Raw genomic sequence first — 22,330 nt, 5'->3', positions numbered from 1 at the left:
CTTTGTTCATATTTGCAACATTTAAAATTCTTTATTGAGCATGAAAGTGTTTTGGAAGTAAAACACAGATTCAAAATCACATTTTATGTTGGACTAAAGGACTAAAAAAGACACAAAATGACCAAAAAAAAGACACAACATGACCAAAAAAAGACACAAAATGACTAAAAAAAGACACAAAATTAGTTAAAAAAGACACAAAAGACAAAAAAGACACAAATTTACTTAAAAAAGACACAAAATGACCAAAAAAGACACAAAATGACTAAAAAAAGACAAAAAAGGACACAAAATGACTTAAAAAAGACACAAAATGACCAAAAAAGACACAAAATGACAAAAAAAAGACACAAATGGACCAAATAAGACACAAAATGACCAAAAAAAGACACAAAATGACTAAAAAAGACACAAAATCACTAAAAATGACACAAAATGACCAAAAGTGTTACGCTAAACACACAAGACACAAATAAAATAGAGTCCCACTAGAATAAAAACCAGAGTTGATGACAGGATCACACACAATCACAAGATCACATTTATGTTGGTCTTTCTTTGTTTCTTTTTGGTTCTAAATGTTGATCCAGTAAGTCAGAATAAAATATCAATTATTATTATTATCAGGTCATATAGGTGAAAAAAATATACCAACATGGCATTTAAACATGTTTTAAGTGGTGAATACAGGCAGGATGAAAAGACTTAACTTGATATAAATATGGGTGAAATTGTAGGACACCAAGAAAAAAAAACCCTTTAATGTGGATTTCTTCTTTTTTTTAATTAGACTGGCTAATAATATTTGCAAACACCAGGGGACAAAAACTCACTTTTCAGGGGAGAAACTGACAGAAGAGAAAAATTAATTTAATTCTTCATGTTGAAAACATTCCCACCTGGGAGCCACTCAGACTTCTGCACTCGAACAAACAGGGATTAGGAGCCTTCCTTCCCTCTCTTTCACACACACACACACACACTCACACACACACACGCACACACGCAGTGGTTTTCCCTGTGAGTTGAGGGATTTGAACCTACAACCTCTCAGTCACAGGCCAGCCCGTGCTGCCTTCAGGCGCTTCAGCTGCTGACATGTGGGCTCTCTCTGCGGGGCCTTGTTAGAGCGGATCACAGCCTCCACACTCGCTCTAATAATGAGAATCCTACGGGTATTAATTATGGCAGAGAAGGCAGAACGCGTTCACACACACACACAAACACGCTTACAGTACAAGCAGGGGACCAACGCTCTACACTACGCTCTATACTTCTCTGGTGGTTTTCTTATTGAAGTGAAACAGAATGCTTTTATTCAAGGTGGTTTTTCATAATGTAAATGCAAATATTTTATTTTGCATAGAGGGGACTTGCAGCCCTAATAGATGTTTACCTATCAAAGCGGGGACCTCTGAAGCCTGCAGTGGAACTGTCTTTGGTGAACAAGAACTGAATACTGAATACTTAAGAGAAATATATATATATATATATATATATATATATATATATATATATTTATATATATATATATATATATATATATATATATATTTACAGGTGCATATAGGTAAATTAGAATATCATAGAAAAGTTCATTAATTCAATTAAAAAAGTGGAAATAACACATGATATAGATCCATTACACACAGAGTGAAACATTTCATGTCTTCATTTATTTAATTTCTTCTAATTATAATGACTATGGCTTACATTTAATGAAGACTTAAATTCAGTGTCTCAACAAAATGTTAATATTACAAAAGACCAATTTTAAAAAGTATGTTTAATATGGAAATGTTGCCTCCGAAAAGTATGTCCATCTATATGACTCAATACTTGGTTGGGGCTATATGAAATACTGGAAATGGACTTTTACATCATATTAATGTATTGAGATGAACCTATATATATATATATATATATATATATATATATATATATATATATATATATATATATATATATATATATATATATATATATATATATATATATATACAGTACAGGCCAAAAGTTTGGACACACCTTCTCATTCATTGTGTTTTTCTTTATTTTCATGACTATTTACATTGTAGATTCTCACTGAAGGCATCAAAACTATGAATGAACACATATGGAATTATGTACTTAACAAAAAAGTGTGAAATAACTGAAAACATGTCTTGTATTTTAGATTCCTCAAAGTAACCACCCTTTGCTTACTAGAATATAAGACATGTTTTCAGTTATTTCACACTTTTTTGTTAAGTACATAATTCCACATGTGTTCATTAATAGTTTTGATGAATTTATAATGTCAATAGTCATGAAAATAAAGGAAAAACATTGAATGAGAAGGTGTGTCCAAACTTTTGGCCTGTACTGTATATATATATACACACATATATACATATATATATATATATATATATATATATATATATATATATATAGAGAGAGAGAGAGAGAGAGAGAGAGAGAGAGAGAGAGAGAGAGTATATGTCTATTTGTGTATATGTGTGTGTGTGTATATATATATATATACACACACACACACACACACATTCACATTCACTCCTCTACTACACAATATTGCATCTGACACATTGATATATTGTTGTTGTCTTAATTTACTATTTTTACTTAATTAATTGTATATTTGTCATTGATTTGTCTCACACATATATTTATTATTAGTATCTGTTTTGTTTTATTGATTGTTTTATCTTACTGTTTTTGTGTCGTCCAAATATTTGGAAAAAGTTCTACTTACTGATTTTGCCAGTAAAGCCTTATTGAATTGAATTGACAGAGACATTAAAAATACTATTAAATGAAACATGACTGAGTGGTTGCTGCCCCACCTGGTTGGTGGAGGGGACGCCCTCTGTCCCAATGCAGGGAGCCAGTGTGAGAACGGGCAGATCCTGGCCCTCCACCCTGCGGGACTCCAGACAGTTCTGCCGCTGTTTGATCACCCCGGACTGAGAGTCGTTGTCATCTGGGACCCTGATGGAGGAAAACAAGACGGAGGATTGGAGATATTCATTATCATCTCTAACCGATTATCTGCACTCGGGTCGTGGGGGCCTGGAGCCGATCCCAGCTGTCACTGGCCGAGAGGTGAGGTAACAAAGTACATTTATTCAGGTACTCAAGTTTTGAGGTACTTGTACTTTACTTCAGTGTTTGCATTTTATGTAACTTTATACTTCTACTCCACTACATTTAGAGGCAAATACTGTACTTTTTACTCCACTACATTTAGCTGAGAGCTTTAATTACTTTTCAGATCAAGATTGAACATAAAAAACATGATCAATTAAAAGGGATTAGACATTTCTGTAAATTAAACCTCATAACAGTATATTAAGTAGCTACAAAAAAAGCTTGACGTTTTATTTTTTAAATGTGTTACTATTTCTTCTTTTTTGTGTGTTATTGTTGTTTGTTTGTTCATTGTTGTCTCATTATGACTACATGGATGTAAGTGTACTTATGTGTTTGTAAGTTAATAACAAGTTATGTGTGTTAATAATGGTAATAATGAGTTTATAAACTACATTACTATGTGTTATACATACATATATATAAATATTATTGTTGTTATATAACTGAATATAGTAAATTAACATAGGGAGAAGGGATTTAATAAGCTTTGACTCCTTTTAAACACAAATAAGTGTTGAGTCTTGTTGTTGTTTCATTTTGTGTTGTTGTCTTGTATTTATTGTTGTTTGTTTGTTTTTAAATGTTCATCTTTTATTTTGTGTTCAAATAAATTCTCAATCAAAATCAAAATCAAAATTAGCCCTGTCTTTACAAAAGTAAAGCGCTAACATAAATGCATCAATACAAATAATATAATAATATATGAAATAATATAAAACAATCTGAGTGGGTCCATTCTGCATAACACGTACTTTTACTTTTGATACTTTTAGTACATTTTCATGCTGATACTTTTTTACTTTTACTTCAGTTAAATATGAATGCAGGACTTTTACTTGTAGTGGAGTAATTACACAGTGTGGTATATTAGTACTTTTACTGAAGTCAGGGATCTGAATACTTCTTCCCCCACTGCACCTGGACAGGTCTCCAGACTATCACAGGGCTGACACATAGAGACAGACAATCACGCTCTCATTCACTCCTACGGGCAATTTAGAGTCATCAATTAAACCCAAGTGCATGTTTTTGGACTGTGGGAGGAAGCCGGGGAGAACATGCAAACTCCACACAGAAGAGCTGCAGACCAGAGTCCAACTTGCTGTGAGGCAAGAGTACGGTGGCCCTGAAGTGCAAATCACAACAACAACAAAACAGAAAACACAACAACAAATGAAAAAACACAACGACGAAACAGAAAACACAACAACAAATCAACAAACACAACAACAAATCAAAAAACACAACAACAAATCAACAAACACAACAACAAATCAAAAAACACAACAGCAAATCAAAAAACACAACAACAAAACGTTTTTTGATTTGCTGTTGTGTTTGTTGATTTGTTGTTGTGTTTTCTGTTTTGTTGTTGTGTTTTCTGATTTGCCGTTGTGATTTGCACTTCAGGGCCACCGTACAGCACCGTAGAGTGCCAACCACTACACCAAATTGCAAACAAGATAAAAACAGTAAATCGGAGGGAAATGATCTTGCTGCATGGACAGATTTTAGTTTAAATTAAATTAAATTAAGATTATTAAATCAAGAAATAAGCATGTTGAACACTTAAAATAAGAAATGAACTCTTAAATCAAGATCAATTATCTAACACTTCTAAATCTAAGTTTTATTTTATTATCTTGGTAAGAAACAAATAATTTGCAGTGTAGATATGTAATCCCTAAATAAAACCCTCGACAGCACAGAACATATCTATTTTCTTTTAATGTTAGTGAAGGGACGCTTTCATCTCCCAAACCTCTTTTACCCAAAGTGGAAGCAACAGGATTAAGAGGATATATCGTGTTAATTTTAAGATGCACTAGCAGCCTCAGTGAGATGAGACAGAAGACCCCAATCATCTGCACCACGCTCTCATTAGCTACATCAAGATATCGCCGTTAATTTGACAGTGATTTATCAGCCTTTTAAGAAAAAAAAAAACCCGCCGCGCCTCATGCACCTTTAACAAATCCGCTGAAGGCCACGATCCACTAAACTCATTACTTCAGAAAGTTTCTTCCCAATCTTTTCCTCTTTGATAAACTTTCTCGGTGTTTCTTGTTAAATTCCCGGCCGCGCTATAAACTCGGGCTTAAGCCCTGTAGCATTAATTCAATCTGCTATCTCTCTCTGTTTTAATAACCCGTTAAAGGTTATTCTGCGTTTTAAGGGTCAGGTCCGTCCTCCCCTGAGAGCCAGCCTGTTAATTCCATTCTGGGGGATTAACACCAGCCTCCAGTGGATAAATGGGTATTTAAGTGTGTGTGAGTGTGTGTGTGTGTTGAAGAGAGAAGTGTTTAAATGAGAGCGCCTATGTGTCTTTAAGGTATTTGTAAAAAGGCCTGTTTGTGGGCTTGTGAGGAGTGTGTGTGTTCTATATGAAAGACTCACTACACCCAGGCTCGGCTGTGGGTAAATTAGCATGTGAACATTACATTTATTAACATTACTTGCGGCTATTTCATTAGAATCAAATGACATAATGTGAATAAATGTGATAATAGACGTTACTCTTCTCATAGGCTGTGTTTAATCTGCAGCTCTTAATGCTCAATTTGGATTTTTTTTTGCTCAGTTCCCATTTTTTTGTTTGGCTTTTTCACATTATTTTTTAACCCATAAGAACCCAGACCTATTTATCCTTAAAGGAAAATTATGGGGGATATACCACAGAACAAGTGGACCACATAGAACACATTTATGATGTTTAAAAAAAAAATTCTACCCCTAAATGTCAAAGATCTGTGATGTGACATATACGATACATTGGGCATTCATGGTATTTGTGTTTATGATTTATTTGATTTCTTATTTTAAAATAAAATAAAAACTAGACACATTTTCTGCTTAAAGAAACACAAATTTGCATTTTTCTCTGCATCTCCACAACATATATTAAAATTGTGACATTAATAGTGCAGTTTCACAATAAATTATTTTTCAGATTTGTTTTTAAGTAACAAAATAATGTTTGCATCTCCATAACATATATCAAATCAATTTGTTCAATAAATATGGTCAGAACAAGTGAAATGCAATACAGGAAACTCTACTAACAGATTAGAATTGTTAAATGGGTTTAAACTTATAATAAGCTTTTTGAAATTAGCTACTTTTTCACATTTCTGTTTCCAGTCACACCCATATTTTGGAGAAGTCACTTCTTGTCACAATCACATGACTGTCACCACACCAGGCTTTTTCACATTATTTTTTAAATGTGGCTTTTATCAGACTCCAGAGTGAACAGCTCACGGTCCTGAACTGAACTGACCCCCATGACCTAGATCTGATTTAGGAGCACATATTTAAGAGGCCCAGGTCTGATTAGAAAAAAATCTGATTCCATGTGATTCATGCTGTTCACACTGGTATAAAAAATATGAATATCACATATCACATATGGGTAGAAAAAAGGGATTTTGGCCACTTTTACCTGCAGTCTGAACATAACCTTCGTATCGAGGGCAATAGAAGTTGCACAGCAAGCAAGAAATGAGATTGCATGTATTTAAAAATTTCCAGATTTTAACTATTAATGTATTGCATTGCTGTAAATATAAACTGTAAATACCGTAAGCATTAATTCCAAGTCCTCCAGGTATTTTATGGTAAGATACCATTGTTTTACATTTCAACCTAATGTATTACATGGTAATTAGTCAAACAACAATACATTAGCCTACACTGTAAAAATGTTTGTAGAAATTACAGTGAAACACTGTCAAATTGCATCAGTATTATTAATAATTATCATAAATAATCATTAATTATAATAAATTATATGACTATGTGTCTGTGAATGTCTGTGAATAGCTGGACATGCATGTTTTATAGTGTCTTGTATTATGTTAGAACTCTATTTTGTTTTATTTATTTATTTATTTTAATCTATAAGCACCAAGAGGACCGCCATCCAATTTCATTGTATTCTGTGCAATGACAATAAAGAATTCTATTCTATCTATTCTATTCTACTCTACTACGGCAAATTCACCTAAATCAGTCCCATAAAGTTACTACACCATCATTTTGGAACACTGATTAATAATTAACTTAATAATTATAATCAAATTACTAGATTTATATTTAGTAATGGTTGAAGGAATTTGGGATTCTTTTCATAGAAGAGGTTGACATATTGCTCACAGTGTACAACACTTTACACATAATTCAAATAAGTTTGAGTCACGTCACATAGATTTTCATTGACACTGGTGGTTGTTCGATAATGAAAACAATAACTAATAACAATAACAATAACTATGATCACATGTTACCTCACAGCGTCATTAAAGTCTGTCATTTGATATTGTTTTTATCGAGAGACCAAATATATATACCAATTATATGCTGTGCTTTTAATTTTGACAGATTAAAATAAAATAGGAGTTGCATTTTGCGCCTCATTTGCATCAGGCGGCAACCTCCAGGTCTGAGCAGGGAGGCAAACCAGGAAGTGCCTTAAGCTGCATTCTACCAAAAATTCCAGCAGGGGGCGCTAAGTTTGGCTGCAAAAACATTTCTGTCCATTCATTTCAATAAAAAATGATGCAAAATATTTAATAGTGTAAATAATGGCCCCATTTAGAAGAAACTAGAAGATAAAGAATCGTATGATTTGGGGCGTGGCTACCTTTGATTGACAGGTCACTAACAAGGCGAGCCGTCATCAGGAGAGAAGCAGAACAATGCGTATCCACGGCAACGTGTCAATAAAGTTGTATATAACATTATATAGATATAAAAAAGGACATTTAGCAGTTTGGTCTAACAACTTTGACCCTTTCACTGTATTTTCACTTAATGACAGTTTATTTGGACGTTTTGTTCAGTAAATGTCTTGTTCAGTGTTTGGTTGGACTAACAGACACTCCAAGGAGTCGCTGGTCAGTTTTCTGAGGGAAGTAACAAACATTTTGTCGGGTTATTGGAAACAAGATGGCGACGAGTATAACGCTGAACTCGATGCTTCCAACCTGTTTCCAACGGGCCACAAACCAATGGGTGACGTCACGGCCATTACGTCCATTATTTATACAATCTATGATTAGCATACAACAGAAACTATAAAAAGCTGTATAATTTGCAACCATTCCCACATTATTACTTGTGTGCTTCTCACCTGAAAATACATCACAGGTTCTGCAAAGTAAGCTAGACTTTGAAACAACTCTCTAAGTTCCCTCCGCACCGCCCGTATTATCGCCTATCATCTTTTATTACTGCTGCTTTTCTTTCGGAGTCCCTGAGAAACTTGAGGACACTAAAGTTTGAGGACAGAGCCCAAAGCCAAGAGACAAGATTTTAAACAGAATACTCAAACTCAAAGCAGCAGAGGCAGAGGCAGAGACATCCCGACTCAGAAAAAAGTTGATAAAAACTTTATTGTGTCACAAACTCCCGGGTCTCGGTTCATTACGCGGCCTTGACAAAGCTCCTCCAGAGACGCTGAAGACATCAAACGTACGACTGTTTTCACACATAAACTGACCTTTGTGTAAACTCAGCATTCCCCTTTCAAATCTAAACTAAAACAAAATAAAAAAGCACACAAAAACCTTTAAAGCAAATCAATAATAACAAAAAAAATCTTATCTTTAAAAGGCCCCAGACAGTAATAAAGCCGGTTTTGGTGTCAGTCTTGAAAGTTCCCCTTCTCTCTCAGTTGCTTGCTCAGCAGAAGCTTTCCCTGGACAGATAAGTTCAAAGACACACACACACACACACACACACACACACACACACACACACTTACTTGAGCTCTGGGTAGACGTTGTCCAAGTACCACTTAAAAGATTTGCACTTGAGTTTGTTGCGCAGTTCCACTCTGCCTCGGATACTGCAGAAAAAAAAACACACAAACAAAAAACAGACAGTCGGATAAAGAGAAAAGCAGACAGATAAACAGTGAATCAGATAGTCAGAAGCCTTTTCACACCAAGCAAAATTCTATAAAAATCGCCACAGACTGAACAAAATTGTCACAAATAAGGACAAAACAAACAAATAGTGGAAATGTGTGATGCGAAAAGGCAAGTAGAAGCTTACAGCTGTATCTAAATGTCACTGTTTACCTGTGTCTGACTGATAAACACTGACATTTAAGCACAGCTGAGCCTTTTAATGTCTTCTCCTGCAGTCTTGTTTTAATCACATTGTGGGGACACTGGTAAAGCATTTATTTCAGGCTGCAGACAGAGCAACATTCAGTTAGAGTTTAACCATTGGACGTCAGCAAAAGCATGATTTTCAGAGGGTGTTAAGGTACTCTAAGTGTCCAAAGGCTGAATAATTCACTCCCGTTAGTGTTGTATTAGTCCATTGTGGGCACCACTGTGAATCAATATACAGAGCTGCTTTATGGCCTATTTGAGTCACAGGATTTTTGCATCATTGTGATGAATTTCAGCTGCAGAAGCTGCAAGGAGCACTTCACTCTTTTTAAGAGTTTATAATTCTGTCACCTTCTGCAAATTGCAACAATCCTTCCAGCTGTGACAGTCCACTCTTGTTGCCGTGAAAAATTTTAGTTCTTTCCTATCTGATAGTTTATAGCATGGGTCTCAAACTCGCGGCCCGCGGGCCGATTGCGTCTCAGTTTAATATGAATGGCACTTTACCGTGTTGTGTGTGGAAGGTCCCTTTATTGCTCCAGCTGGAGCTTTGTTTCACTTGTTAACAAAAAGAAAGGAAGCTGCTACCAGACCGTTTATTATCTGCCGTGTTGTTGTTGTTTTTTTTTTGTAATTTTGTGTCTTTTTGGTTATTTTGTGTCTTTTTTTATTGATTCTGTGCCTTTTTTTAAAATTTTGTGTCTTTTCTAATAATTTTGTGTCTTTTTTTGGCTCATTTTGTGTCTTTTTTGGCTCATTTTGTGTCTTTTTTTTAGTATTTTGGTCTTTTTTGGGTCATTTTGTGTCTTTTTTTAGTAATCATTTTAGTCACTTTGAAACTACCTCCAGCGGCCCCCAGGTAATTTGAGTTTGAGACACCTGGTTTACAGGGACGACATGTAACAAGTCGCCCCCTGCTGGTCATGAGAAAGAATGCAGGTGTATGATACTTCTGCATTGGCTTCACTTTTCAGACTACGTCCACCTCTTTTATACAGTCGATGGGCAGTTCAGAGGTCTGGAGTCTGGCTACTTATCAGTGTTAATTATGTGTGTGTGTGTGTGTGTGTGTGTGTGTGTGTGTGTGTTCTTACTCTCCGTAGGATTTCCCTCGTGCTGCAGGCCGAGCAGAGTAGTAAAAGAGACGAAAGTCATCCATCCACACCTCGGCTGTGCGACGTGTGTTCCTGTAACACAAACACACATACAGAGTTAAAACCATGACACAATGGATAAGTATGGTTAGAAAAATTACATTACCAGTACCCTTAAAGTGATACTGAAACCAATGGACAATTTCATCTGATATGTATCAGTTGAATGGAAGCATTCAGTGGCGTAAAATTCCACCATCACTCCTAGCCATCGAAATGATTTTTACACAGATACAGTCATGAAAAAAATATTAGACCACGCTTGTTTTCTTCAATTTCTTGTTCATTTTAACACCTGGTACAACTAAAGGTTCATTTGTTTTGACAAATATAATGATAACAACAAAAATAGCTCATTAGTCTTTAATTTAAGAGCTGATATCTAGACATTTTCCATGGTTTTCTTGATAAAGATTTTTGGTTATTATCAGTAAAACACCATACTCGACTTGAGCACACCACTGGCTGTAGAGGTTGTAGCTGCTTCAGTAGTGGGACAATCTCATGTCACATTAAAACAAAGAACACTTGCGACAATTGGCTGCAAACAAAACCACACAAAGAGTTTGTTTTGTTTCTTAAATCTGGGTACAAAAAGGATTAAATGCAGGTTCTGTTGGACTGAAGAAGTTTGGTGACTACTTGTTTTTTCCAGCCAATACGTGATTCCATGTGATTTGTGCTGCTCACAATGAAAAATTTGATCTGAGTCACATATTAGCAAAACAACAACAACAACAACAACAACAAAAAAGGATTTGGGCCACTTTGCCTGCAGTCTGAACATAGAAGTTGACAGTTGAAGTTGCACAGCAAGCAATGACAACAATGATATTGCATGCCTTTAAAATTTTTCAAACAGATTTTAAGTTCTAGGAATTAAACTATTAATGTATGGCATCACTGTAAATATAAACTGTAAATATTGTAAACATTACTTCCAAGTCCTCCATTATTATTATATTTTATGGTAAAATACCATTGTTTTACATTTTAACTTAATCTATTACATGCTAATTAGTGAAACAACAATAAATTAGCCTACACTGTAAATATTTTTGTAGAAATTGCAGTGAAACATTATTAATTATTATCATAAATAATCTTTAATTGTAATAAATTATATGACTATGGTGAATTCAGCTAAATCAGTCAGTTACTAAACTACTATGATTAATAATTAACTTGATAATTATAATCAAATTACTATATATATATATATATATATATATATATATAGTAATGATTGAAGGAATTTGGAATTCTTGTCATAGAAGAGGTTGACATATCGCTCACAGTGTAATACCTTAAATGTATTGAGTACCAGTTTGGTGCTTCACAGTCTAGTTCCCTGCTATAATATATTCATTTTATATTGTACTTTTTCCATTTATTCAACCCTTTATTTAGGACTCAGGACAGAGGAGAAGTTTATTAACCACACGAGATGTTTAGGGATAATATTCAAACGTTTAAGTTAGAGGATAAAAGAAGATATATGTAACATGTTGTTGATGCAAGAAATGCCTGTGCTCTCTTCAACTGATATTTCATCCACAGTGAAACAGAAATAGAGGAGAGGCTGCAGGATGGAGGAGGAGGAGGAGGAGGAGTAAAAACAGACATCAGCAGAATTCACCTGCTGAAACAACAGCTCATCTCCAGATGTGGTCCGGATAAATATCTACCATTAACTCTATGGAGTTTTGGGCTATTTAGTCCATCTTTGAATCCTTTCCATCCTGCCTGTATTCACCACTTAAAAATGTTTAAATGCCATGTTGGTATATTTTTTTCACCTATATGACCTGATAATAATAACTGATTTTTTATTCTGACTTACTGGATTAAAACATTTTGAACCAAAGAGAAACAAAGAAAAACCAACATTAATATGATCTTGTGATTGTGTGTGATCCTGTCATTAACTCTGGTTTTTATTCTAGTGGGACTCCATTTTATTTGTGTCTTGTGTGTTTAGCGTAACAATTCTGGTCATTTTGTGTCTTTTTTCATCATTTTGTGTCTTTTTTGGGTCATTTTGTGTCTTTTGTTGTCTTTTTTTGTCATTTTGTGTCTTTTTTTGTCATTTTGGGTCCTTTTTTGGTCATTTGGGTTTTTTTTGTCATTTTGTGTCTTTTTTTGGTCATTTTGTGTCTTTTTGTAGTCATTTTTGGTCATTTTGTCTTCTCATTTTGTGTCTTTTTGGTCATTTTGTGTCTTTTTTAATTATTTTGTGTCTTTTTTTGGTCATTTTGTGTCTTTTTTTAGTCCTTTAGTCCAACATAAAATGAGATTTTGAGTCTTTTTTTTTACGTCCAAAACACTATCATGCTCAATAAAGAATTTTAAATGTTGCAAATGTGACCAAAGGTGTCAAATCTAACATATAAGAGGGTTCCATCCAGTTCTATCATTTTATACTAAATATATTTGAGCTTGTCTCCAGTTTTACTTGGCTCCACGCTGCTTTGTTTTCTAGTCTGGATGTGATGAAGAAGCTTTTGGAGACTCCAGAGGGTAAAATTCTGTTTTTCTTTATCCAGATATATGATCTTCAAACCCAGACTGCATGTTTACTCCTGCTTTATTTCAGTGCACTTTATTCACCCACACTGCAGGAACAGTGGAGCACATTTTCTTTATCTCTCACCCACATTTATTCCCTTTCACTCGTCCTCTTTTCTCTCCCTCTGTCTCTCTGTAGTAATTAGCTATTAGCTGAGTTTCTCTGAGCTGTGAACTATCTCATTGAAATGACAGAAACCCTCCATTACAGGCATTACACACACTGGCTGTGGCGGTTTTAATGAAAGACAGAGAGAGGATATGAGATGTTTGTGGGCGTATAAACATAAATACGTGTCACGCAAAGGCTTACGAGTGAAAAAAAAAATGCACTCAGCAGCAGCAGCAGCAGAGCTCGGCGAGGGAGGAAAACAGCATAATCTTTGTAATCGAATTATTAAGCAGCTCTTTTTATTTAGCATATTCATAACTGTGGACTGCCAGCACCCAGCCGCCAGCTAATTAACCGGCAGAGCGCCACGCGGGCAGACAACTGCAGCTTTGTTCGGGTGATCGGCATTGATCACAAACATCAGGACATCACGACGGGAATAAAAGTCATAATCCTTCTCGCCGAACAGATGTTGCCTCACAACTGGCCGACAGGGAGCGGAGAAGTCTCGGTGCTGGTGTGGATTAGCTGGTTGACACAAAACAATAAGTTTATATGAGCCGTTCGGTGGAAGCTTCGCTCCAAAAGTGCCGTTCAGCAGCGGGATCGCTCGCTGTCGGGACCGAGTCAGTCCAACCTGGCAGAGTCAACGTCTAACTCCGCCGATAAAGCCACAAAGAGAACCCAACTAGCAACCCTGGCTGTTTAACTCTATTTTTTGGCTATTTCGTCCATGTTTTAATTCATTTCATCCTGCCTGTATACACCATTTAAACATGTTTAAATGCCATGTTGGTGTATTTTTTTCACCTATATGACCTGATAATAATAATTTATTTTTTATTCTGACTTACTGGATCAACATTTTGAACCAAAAAGAAACAAAGAAAAACCAACATAAATGTGATCTTGTGATTGTGTGTGATCCTGTCATCAACTCTGGTTTTTTATTCTAGTGGGACTCTATTTTATTTGTGTCTTGTGTGTTTAGCGTAACAATTTTGGTCATTATGTGTCTTTTTTTAGTCATTTTGTGTCTTTTTTTGGGTCATTTTGTGTCTTTTTAGTCATTTTGTGTCTTTTTGGTCATTTTGTCTCATTTGTTTCTTTTTTGGTCATTTTCTGTCTTTTTTTGGTCATTTTGTGTATTTTTTGGTCATTTTGTCTCATTTGTTTCTTTTTTAGTCATTTTGTGTCTTTTTTTGGGTCATTTTGTGTCTTTTTGGTCATTTTGTCTCATTTGTTTCTTTTTTAGTCATTTTCTGTCTTTTTTTGGTCATTTTGTGTCTTTTTAAGTCCTTTAGTCCAACATAAAATGTGATTTTGAATCTTTTTTTTTTTTTACTTTCAAAACACTATCATGCTCAATAAAGAAATTTAAATGTTGCACATGTGAACAAAGGTTACACATATAACATATATGCTGATGTCTCTGATTTACTGAACTGTTAAAGGAATAATCTACCAGATAAATCATTCATTCATTTTTTCTGGCGAGAGGCGAGGTACACCCTGGACAGGTCTCCAGACTATCACAGGGCTGACACATAGAGACAGACAATCACGCTCTCATTCACTCCTACGGGCAATTTAGAGTCACCAATTAAGCCTAAGTTCATGTTTTTGGACTGTGGGAGGAAACTCAAACTCAAACTCAATGAGGATCTCAAAGTATGGACTGGTGTATAAGGTGTTAAGAGGTCAGAGATGTAGCACTTACTTAAAAGTAATCAGTAAAATCTTAAATTCTAAAACATATTGGGAGCCAGTGTAAGGATGGAAAAACAGGAGTGATGGACAGGAGTGCTTCTTGGTTCTCGTTAAAAAAGTCTTGCAGCTGAGTTCTGGACAATCTGAAGTCTATAAATGGAGTTTTGGTTCAGGCAGGTAAAAAGGCTGTTGCAGTAATCCAAACATGATGAGATAAAAGCATGTAAAATGGTCTCTGTGTCTTTAAAAGTCTGTGGCGTCCAGTAGTTCCCAGGAGCTTTATCATGATGAAGTGCTGTAATTTAGATTTCTTCGAGCTCACTCTTCTTCTTCTTCTTCTTCTTCTTCTTCTTCTTCTTCTTCTTCTTCAGTCTTCAGTCATTTATAATGTTTCGCCTTTATGTGGATATTCACTCACAAAAGGGACAATTTATATTTTGAATATTAAAGAATTACAGAGAAACAAGCATTGTCTTGACACTTTATATTTTATCCCTTATTATATAAAACACTTGACAAATACACCACAAAGTGATGTTGGAAGTGCACTCGATTTTGCAACCTGAATGGAACGGGCGTCCTCATTGTAGCCGCGATTAATCTATTTATACGAGATCAATTCACATGCAGCCTGAGCACATTAGTCCTGTTAATGGATTATTGGACTGCCTGTAAACATCTCTCTGTTTGAACTGTTTGAAAGGGGCAGAGAACAGAATGCAGCTTATGCTAATAGGATAATATTGTACTCGCAGCTCAAAGGCTCCCAGGCAGCTGTAAATCCACTTTAACAATGGCGCGAACAGCTTTCGGTGGCTGCGACACACTCGGAGAGCAAACGCTGCACGCCTGTTTCCTGCCTGTGTGTTTCATTCAAGTCAAAGTGTGAATCAGCCAGCAGGAAAGTTAGTGGGAATTCCTTCTGTCATATTTATTTTTTTGTCTTAGTCTTAGTCCTGTGTCAAACTTTATTTTGTTTTTAATCTTTTTAAAGCATATTTGCAAACTCCAGGTCTGAGCAAGCGGCAACCTCCGGGTCTGAGCAAATGGCAACCTACGGGTCTGAGCAAGCGGCAACCTCCGGGTCTGAGCAAGCGGCAACCTCTGGGTCTGAGCAAGCGGCAACCTCCGGGTCTGAGCAAACGGCAACCTCTGGGTCTGAGCAAGCGGCAACCTCCGGGTCTGAGCAAGCGGCAACCTCCGGGTCTGAGCAGGGAGGCAAACCAGGAAGTGCCTTAAATTGTATTCTACAGAAAATTCCAGCAGGGGCGCGCTGACGGCGGCTGCAGAAGCATTTGGGTCCATTCATTTAGATACAAAATGAGAAAACTTCTCAGGTGATTTATTACCTCAGAATTTTTTTTTAGGACAACACTACGGTCTCAATCACAGTCTCAATAAAAAATCTTCTTCAAGACAATTTGATGTTAATAGTGTAAATAATGGCCCCATTTAGAAGAAAATAGAAGATAGAGAATCGTATGATTTGGGGCGGGGCTACCTTTGATTGACAGGTCACTAACAAGGCGAGCCGTCATCAGGAGAGAAGCAGAACAATGCGTATCCGCGGCAACGTGTGAATAAAATTAGACACTCCAGACACGTCCACTATTCATACAGTCTATGGGTCTGAGCAGTGGAGCAAACCCTGAAGTACCTTCAGCCTTAAATCTTTCAAACATCCAGCAGGGGTCACTAACGGCTGTTGGAGAAGCACTCCGGTCCTATCTATCTCAATACAAAATGAGTCAACTTCTCACTTGATTTATTACCTCCGAAAAAAATCTCATGGCAACATTCTGGTTTAAACCGCTAATTTCAATTTTTTCTCCAAGACAATCTGATGTTAATGTGTAAATAATGGTCCCATTTAGAAGAAAATAGATAGCGGGGTATGATTTGGGGGCATGGCTACCTTTGATTGACAGGTGGCTGTCATCAGGATAGAAGCAGAACAATGTCGATCCACAGCAAAATGGACATCTAAACAGAACTTTCCACCATGTTTTCACTTCATCAAAGCTTATTTGAACATTTTGTTGATTTAAAAATGTAATTTAAAAATGTTCTGTTGCACTAAAAGACACTCCAAGGAGTTGCTGTTGAGTTTTTCCGGTAAGGAAAACAAACATTTTATCCTCCCCAGTCTAAATGCAATCTAAAGTAGAAGGGCACAGACCTCCACCAAGGCCCTGTAATTCAGATCTACTTCAAAAATATTGTTGGTCCACCTTTTAACCAAATTTCATGAAAATTGGGCAAGTAGTTTTTCTGCAATCCGGCTGGCAAACATACAAACTAACCAGCCTGAAATCATAACCGAGAACGTCTGGATCAGAGCCTTGAAACACCAAAAACTGTCAGAGTCTATCTCCCAACTGTATCATCAGCTGACTGAACTGACTTGGTCCATCTTTTGTGGTTTAAAGTGAGTAGAAATTCCCTTTCTCCAACCACAGAGGGGGTATGGTCAGAAGAAATCAAAACTCAAGCGAAACACGTCTCTAACAGTAATAATATTCGTAAAATTTGTCTTCCACATGTTGCTGGAGTTTTTACCTTTTCTGTGTGCCCTAAATTAACCCTCTGGAGTCCATCTATTTATTGAAAATACACACGTTTTATTTACAGTAATAACGTTATTTATATATCATATGTAGACAAGCTGAGAAAGCCAGTTAAAGTTCAATCATAGGAGCTTTCACAGTATGCCATTTATGTTTCTAGACCATTTTTACAATGTGAATTTTCTTTCCAAAATGAAAACTATTACTATTTTTAATTTACATGCAAATAGACTGTTTTGTGCATTATTATTTATTATTTTTTCTGCTGTTTTTTTGTGTATAAATGGTAAAAAAATAAAAATAAAAAATGGTACATTTCCATAGACATCTGTGTCTTTTGTTTGTATTTTGGGTTCCTGGCAGCTTTATATTTGTTAATAAAAATAAAATGAAAAATCTGACTGATAGCCAAGTTTGTGTGGAGAAAAAGGAGCCATGCATGTGATGTAAGGACAGACTGAAAGATGCTGAACAGAGACAGAAATTAATGCATAGGAAGTTGACAAATTTGAACCAAAATCTCCTGGACTTCAGAGGTTTAAATTGACAGAAATGAAGCATCCCTCGAGCATCTCAAACAGATGTCAGATTCAGTCAGCATGCATTAAAAACATTAAAGTGAGTGTAGAGACTTACTTGATGTAGGTGTTGGCGTTCCCCTCAGGAAAGACGTACGGGTGTTTCTTCCTGAAGACGTGACCCACTCTGCTGCAGGGCAGGATCTCCAGGCTGCCGCCACACTGCCACACCCGGAACGAGATCTCTGCAGTCCAAAAAACACCAAATGTTCAACTTGTGTATGCTTTTATTCATCCTACCACTTCCCCAAAACATCCTAAATAAAGGACTAGAAAACACATTTTTGGGGACTCTCGAAAACAAGTTTTTTCTCGTCCTTCTTTTGGGGACTCCAGGTGCTTGGAAGTTGACTGGAAACTGTCTGGCAGCTAAAAGATCTTTACACAAGAGTTCCTCAATATTTTAATTCTGGTTCTACGAAAAGCTGTTTTCACTGACCTAAGACACAGTTTGCATGTGGAAGAACAACACCTGTGCACGTACAAAAGGCGTCTTATTATTTCTTGCAACATACTTTCATTTATTTTTTAGTCTTAACAGTGACAAACCACTTACTGTGATTTATTTTTTTTAGTGCAAGAACAACAGACCAACATTAATTGCAAGAAGTAATTTTGTGCATTTTTACACTGCAATTTTTGCAGATTTCATGTTTTTGGTGTCTTTTTTTGTTCATTTTGTGTCATTTTTGTTCATTTTGTGTCTTTTTTGTGTCTTTTTGTGCATTTTGTTTATGTATAACAGTATAAATAGGAATACAAAAGGTTTGAAGCAAATAAAAAATAACCACTTACTGTGATTTCTTTTTTTTCCCTTCAGTGCAAGAACAGCAGACCAACATTAATTGCAAGAAGTAATTCTGTGCATTTTTACACTGCACTTTTAAGATTTCATGTTTTTGTTCCTTTTGTGTCTTTTTTGTTTATTTTGTGTCTTCTTTTTGTTCATTTTGTGTCTTTTTTGTGTCCTTTTTGTTCATTTTGTGTTTTTTTTTGTTCATTTTGTGTCTTTTTTGGCCATTTTGTGTCTATTTGTTCATTTTGTGTTTTTTTTGTTCATTTTGTGTCTTTTTTGGTCATTTTTGTGTCTTTTTTGTTCATTTTGTGTCTACTTGTTTATGTATAACAGTATAAATAGGAATACAAAAAGTTTGAAGCAAATAAAAAATAACCACTTACTGTGATTTCTTTTTTGTTTTCAATACAAAAACAGCAGACCAACATTAATTGCAAGAAGTAATTTTGTGCATTTTAACACTGCATTTTTAAGATTTCATGCTCAAATGCATGTAGTTGTACTGAGGGCCACTTCAAGTGAGGGTGCGGGCCGTATGTGGGCCCCGGGCCTCCAGTTGCCCCTCCCTGCAGTAAAGAATAGATGTAACCCTTGTTAAGTCTGTATAGCATCATGTCTGTTGTCCTATTTTATTGTCAGCACTTTGCGACTTTCTGCTCTTTGCTGTATAAAAGCTTCAGATGTTTCATGGTAACTGAGCAGCTTCACCTCCTCTCTCTTTGTTCATTTGGAGCTTCGTCTCCTCGTTAGTTTTCCATCCTGCACGTCACGGCTAAGTGGGCCAAACCCCTCTGAATACTTGATGCTCCGCTGACGGACTCTGATTCAGTGTGTGAGAATGTGTCTGCGTGCACATTTGTCGACATACATTGCAGGAGTTTCCTCCACCGAGCTCCTCCTCAGCGTCAGTGTAGTGTAACTGACAGAGCTGCTGTCTGTCTGGGAGCTCAGAGGAGATAAAGAGAGAAGTAAGAGCTTCCCCCCAAAGAGCGAGATGCTGAGAACTTTACAAAGTTTTACAGCGACTGCGATCGAGAGAATTGGAGAGACGGAGTGAAAATGAGAGCGCGGGCCGGGTTTGATGAGGAAGGAGGCAGGAGATGAAACACAAGAGAGTACAAAGGAGAACAAGAGGAGTCAGAGAGATGCCGAGATACTGACACAGAGCCTGTGAGACTGACAGAAACATGTCAGGGAGCAAATGAGTGTGTGTGTGTGTGTGTGTATGTGTGTGTGTGTGTGTGTGTGTGTGTGTGTGTCTGCGTGTGCACGTCCTGGAGAGGGAGGAAAAACAGGCTAACAGTGTTTCATTGATCTGACAAAAGCAGCAGTACAGCAATCAGCAAACTGACTCACACACACACACACACACACACACACACACACACACACACATTACCAACTGTAATATTTACAGTTTTATAGCTGAATTGCATTTGGGGTTTTATGATTTTTTGTCTGAAATGAGCCAATAACTGGTTTATTTCTTAATAATTTGATAGTGTGGTGATATGGCTTTGGATGACTTAAAAAAATTAAACATTCATTCTTGACATTCTTGTACTTCTATCTTTGTGAGGACCCTCATTGGAACAGTGAATTCCCTTGCAAGGTTATAATAGTTTTGGATTTTTCATTAGTTTTAGTTTTTAATTTTGTTGTGATTTTTTTTTTTAAATTCAGTTAGTTTTAATGAGTTTTTAGAGTGTGTTTGCTAGTTTTAGTTTAGTATTTATTTTTTTGAAATGCTTTAGTTTTAGTTTATTTTTTATTAGTTTTTTGTAATGGGATATTTGTTGGGTGGGAGATTAAAAGAGGTCACAGTAAATTTTGCCTTTATTTCCTTTGTCTTATCCATCTTCATTATGTATGAAAAAAGTTGACAAAGATGAAAACGAAGGACATTTTCACTATAATTTTAGTTAGTTTTGTAACCACACAATACAGTTTCAGTTAATTATCATCATCATGTAACCTTTAACCCTTAAAACAAAGTCTGAAATCTCAAAAAAGCCTTTAAAGAAGCGAGGACTGGCCGAAATGTCCTCACTTTGCAAAAATGTCCTCACTCTGTTGGTTAAAAAACGTGTTCCGGTCCCCACTATGTAGGAAGTACAAGAACACACACACACACACACACACACACACACACACAGTTGAGATGGCTGCAGGCAGCTAGCAGCAGGAGAGCCAGATGTTGCTGCTGGATGATGTCAGACTGTTATGAATGAGAAGTTCACCTTCATTCAGCTGATATTATTACAGGACTGATATTAATAGGTGATATTAGGGGACCTTTGTGTTTGAATCAGCTCACTCACCGGCTTAATCGTTCCTTCCTCTTATTATATCCACTCAGCTGTTCATGAGCCGTTCCTGCACTTTACTGTGATAGCTATCTGGAAACCAAGCTCATAAGAAATATGATTACTGTATGATTTTAATGTGTTTTGCCGTCTGTTCACCTGCAACATCCTCAGTCCTGCTTTGTGTTGCAGTGGGGGAAAAAGTATATGGATCCTTTAGTGCAGTAAAAGTACTAATACCACACTGTGAATTTACTCCACTACAAGTAAAAGTCCTGCATTCAAAACTTACTGAAGTAAAAGTACAAAAGTATCAACATCAAAATGTACTTAAAGTATCAAGGAAAGGTTCATTTTAACTACTTAATATACTGTTATAAGGTTAAATTTATGTCTAAATTCATCATGTTTTTCATGTTAAATCTCGAAAAGTAACTAAAGCTGCCATCTAAATGTAGTGCAGTAAAAGTACAATATTTTCCTCTAAAATGTAGTGTGTAGAAGTATAAAGTTACATAAAATGGAAATACTCAAGTAAAGTACATTAAAATTGTACTTAAGTTCAGTACTGCTTGAGTAAATGTATTTAGTTACATTCTACCACTGGCTTTAAGGTAAAATTACCTTTAAAACTTGGTTTCAGACACGCCTCGGTTCAATAATCCCGCTATTCATAGGCAGCGAACACAACAATATTTGAATAAATAAATATTATCATTAAATATTTTATCTGATCTCCTGTTTCAAGTGAGTCTTGGCTTTTTCTTTATTAAAACCATGACATAAAATAAATCACGACTTCTGCATAAAACCACAATAATTAATAAGAAATGCCACAATACCAGCCATGTATGACTTATTTTCATATTCTTTATTCTGTTTTATATCTCTGTGTCTGTATCTTGAGCTGCTGTGACAGCTAAATTTCTCCACTCCGGGATAAATAAAATCATATCTTATGTTAATTACAGTGGTGTAGTAATTGTAGCAAAATTGTGAATGATAACATTAATAACTGTCTATTCTAAATAAATAAATAAATATATGAAATGGGTGTTGTTAGATTTCCAGCTACACTATTTGCAACAACATAAATGAATAGTTCATGAATGAAATGTTTCGAAGACGAGGTTGGTAAAATCAAAAGGAGGAAATTATAACAATGCCTACAACGGAAAATGTAGCCGTTCCACATTTAAATATCTAAAAATAACCATATATAGGCTATATTTTCATTTATTTATCTATTATTCTTCTTTAATAT

General features: G+C 35.9%; 1 protein-coding gene across 1 annotated transcript in view; it reads right to left on the bottom strand.

Annotated features, from left to right (window-relative positions):
* The window catches only part of galnt14 (UDP-N-acetyl-alpha-D-galactosamine:polypeptide N-acetylgalactosaminyltransferase 14 (GalNAc-T14)), a 283,833-nt gene that overhangs the window by 25,250 nt on the left and 236,253 nt on the right, over positions 1-22,330 (bottom strand). The window contains exons 11-14 of the mRNA XM_059355726.1: positions 18,023-18,149; positions 10,370-10,462; positions 8,918-9,001; positions 2,847-2,991 (exon numbers count right to left, since the gene is read on the bottom strand). Of these exons, the coding sequence (XP_059211709.1) occupies positions 2,847-2,991; positions 8,918-9,001; positions 10,370-10,462; positions 18,023-18,149 (449 nt within the window). The remainder of the gene's footprint in view (positions 1-2,846; positions 2,992-8,917; positions 9,002-10,369; positions 10,463-18,022; positions 18,150-22,330) is intronic.

This window comes from Centropristis striata, chromosome 18, assembly GCF_030273125.1.
Source record: "Centropristis striata isolate RG_2023a ecotype Rhode Island chromosome 18, C.striata_1.0, whole genome shotgun sequence".
NCBI lineage: Eukaryota > Metazoa > Chordata > Actinopteri > Perciformes > Serranidae > Centropristis > Centropristis striata.
This window is presented reverse-complemented; position numbering and strand designations above follow the sequence as displayed.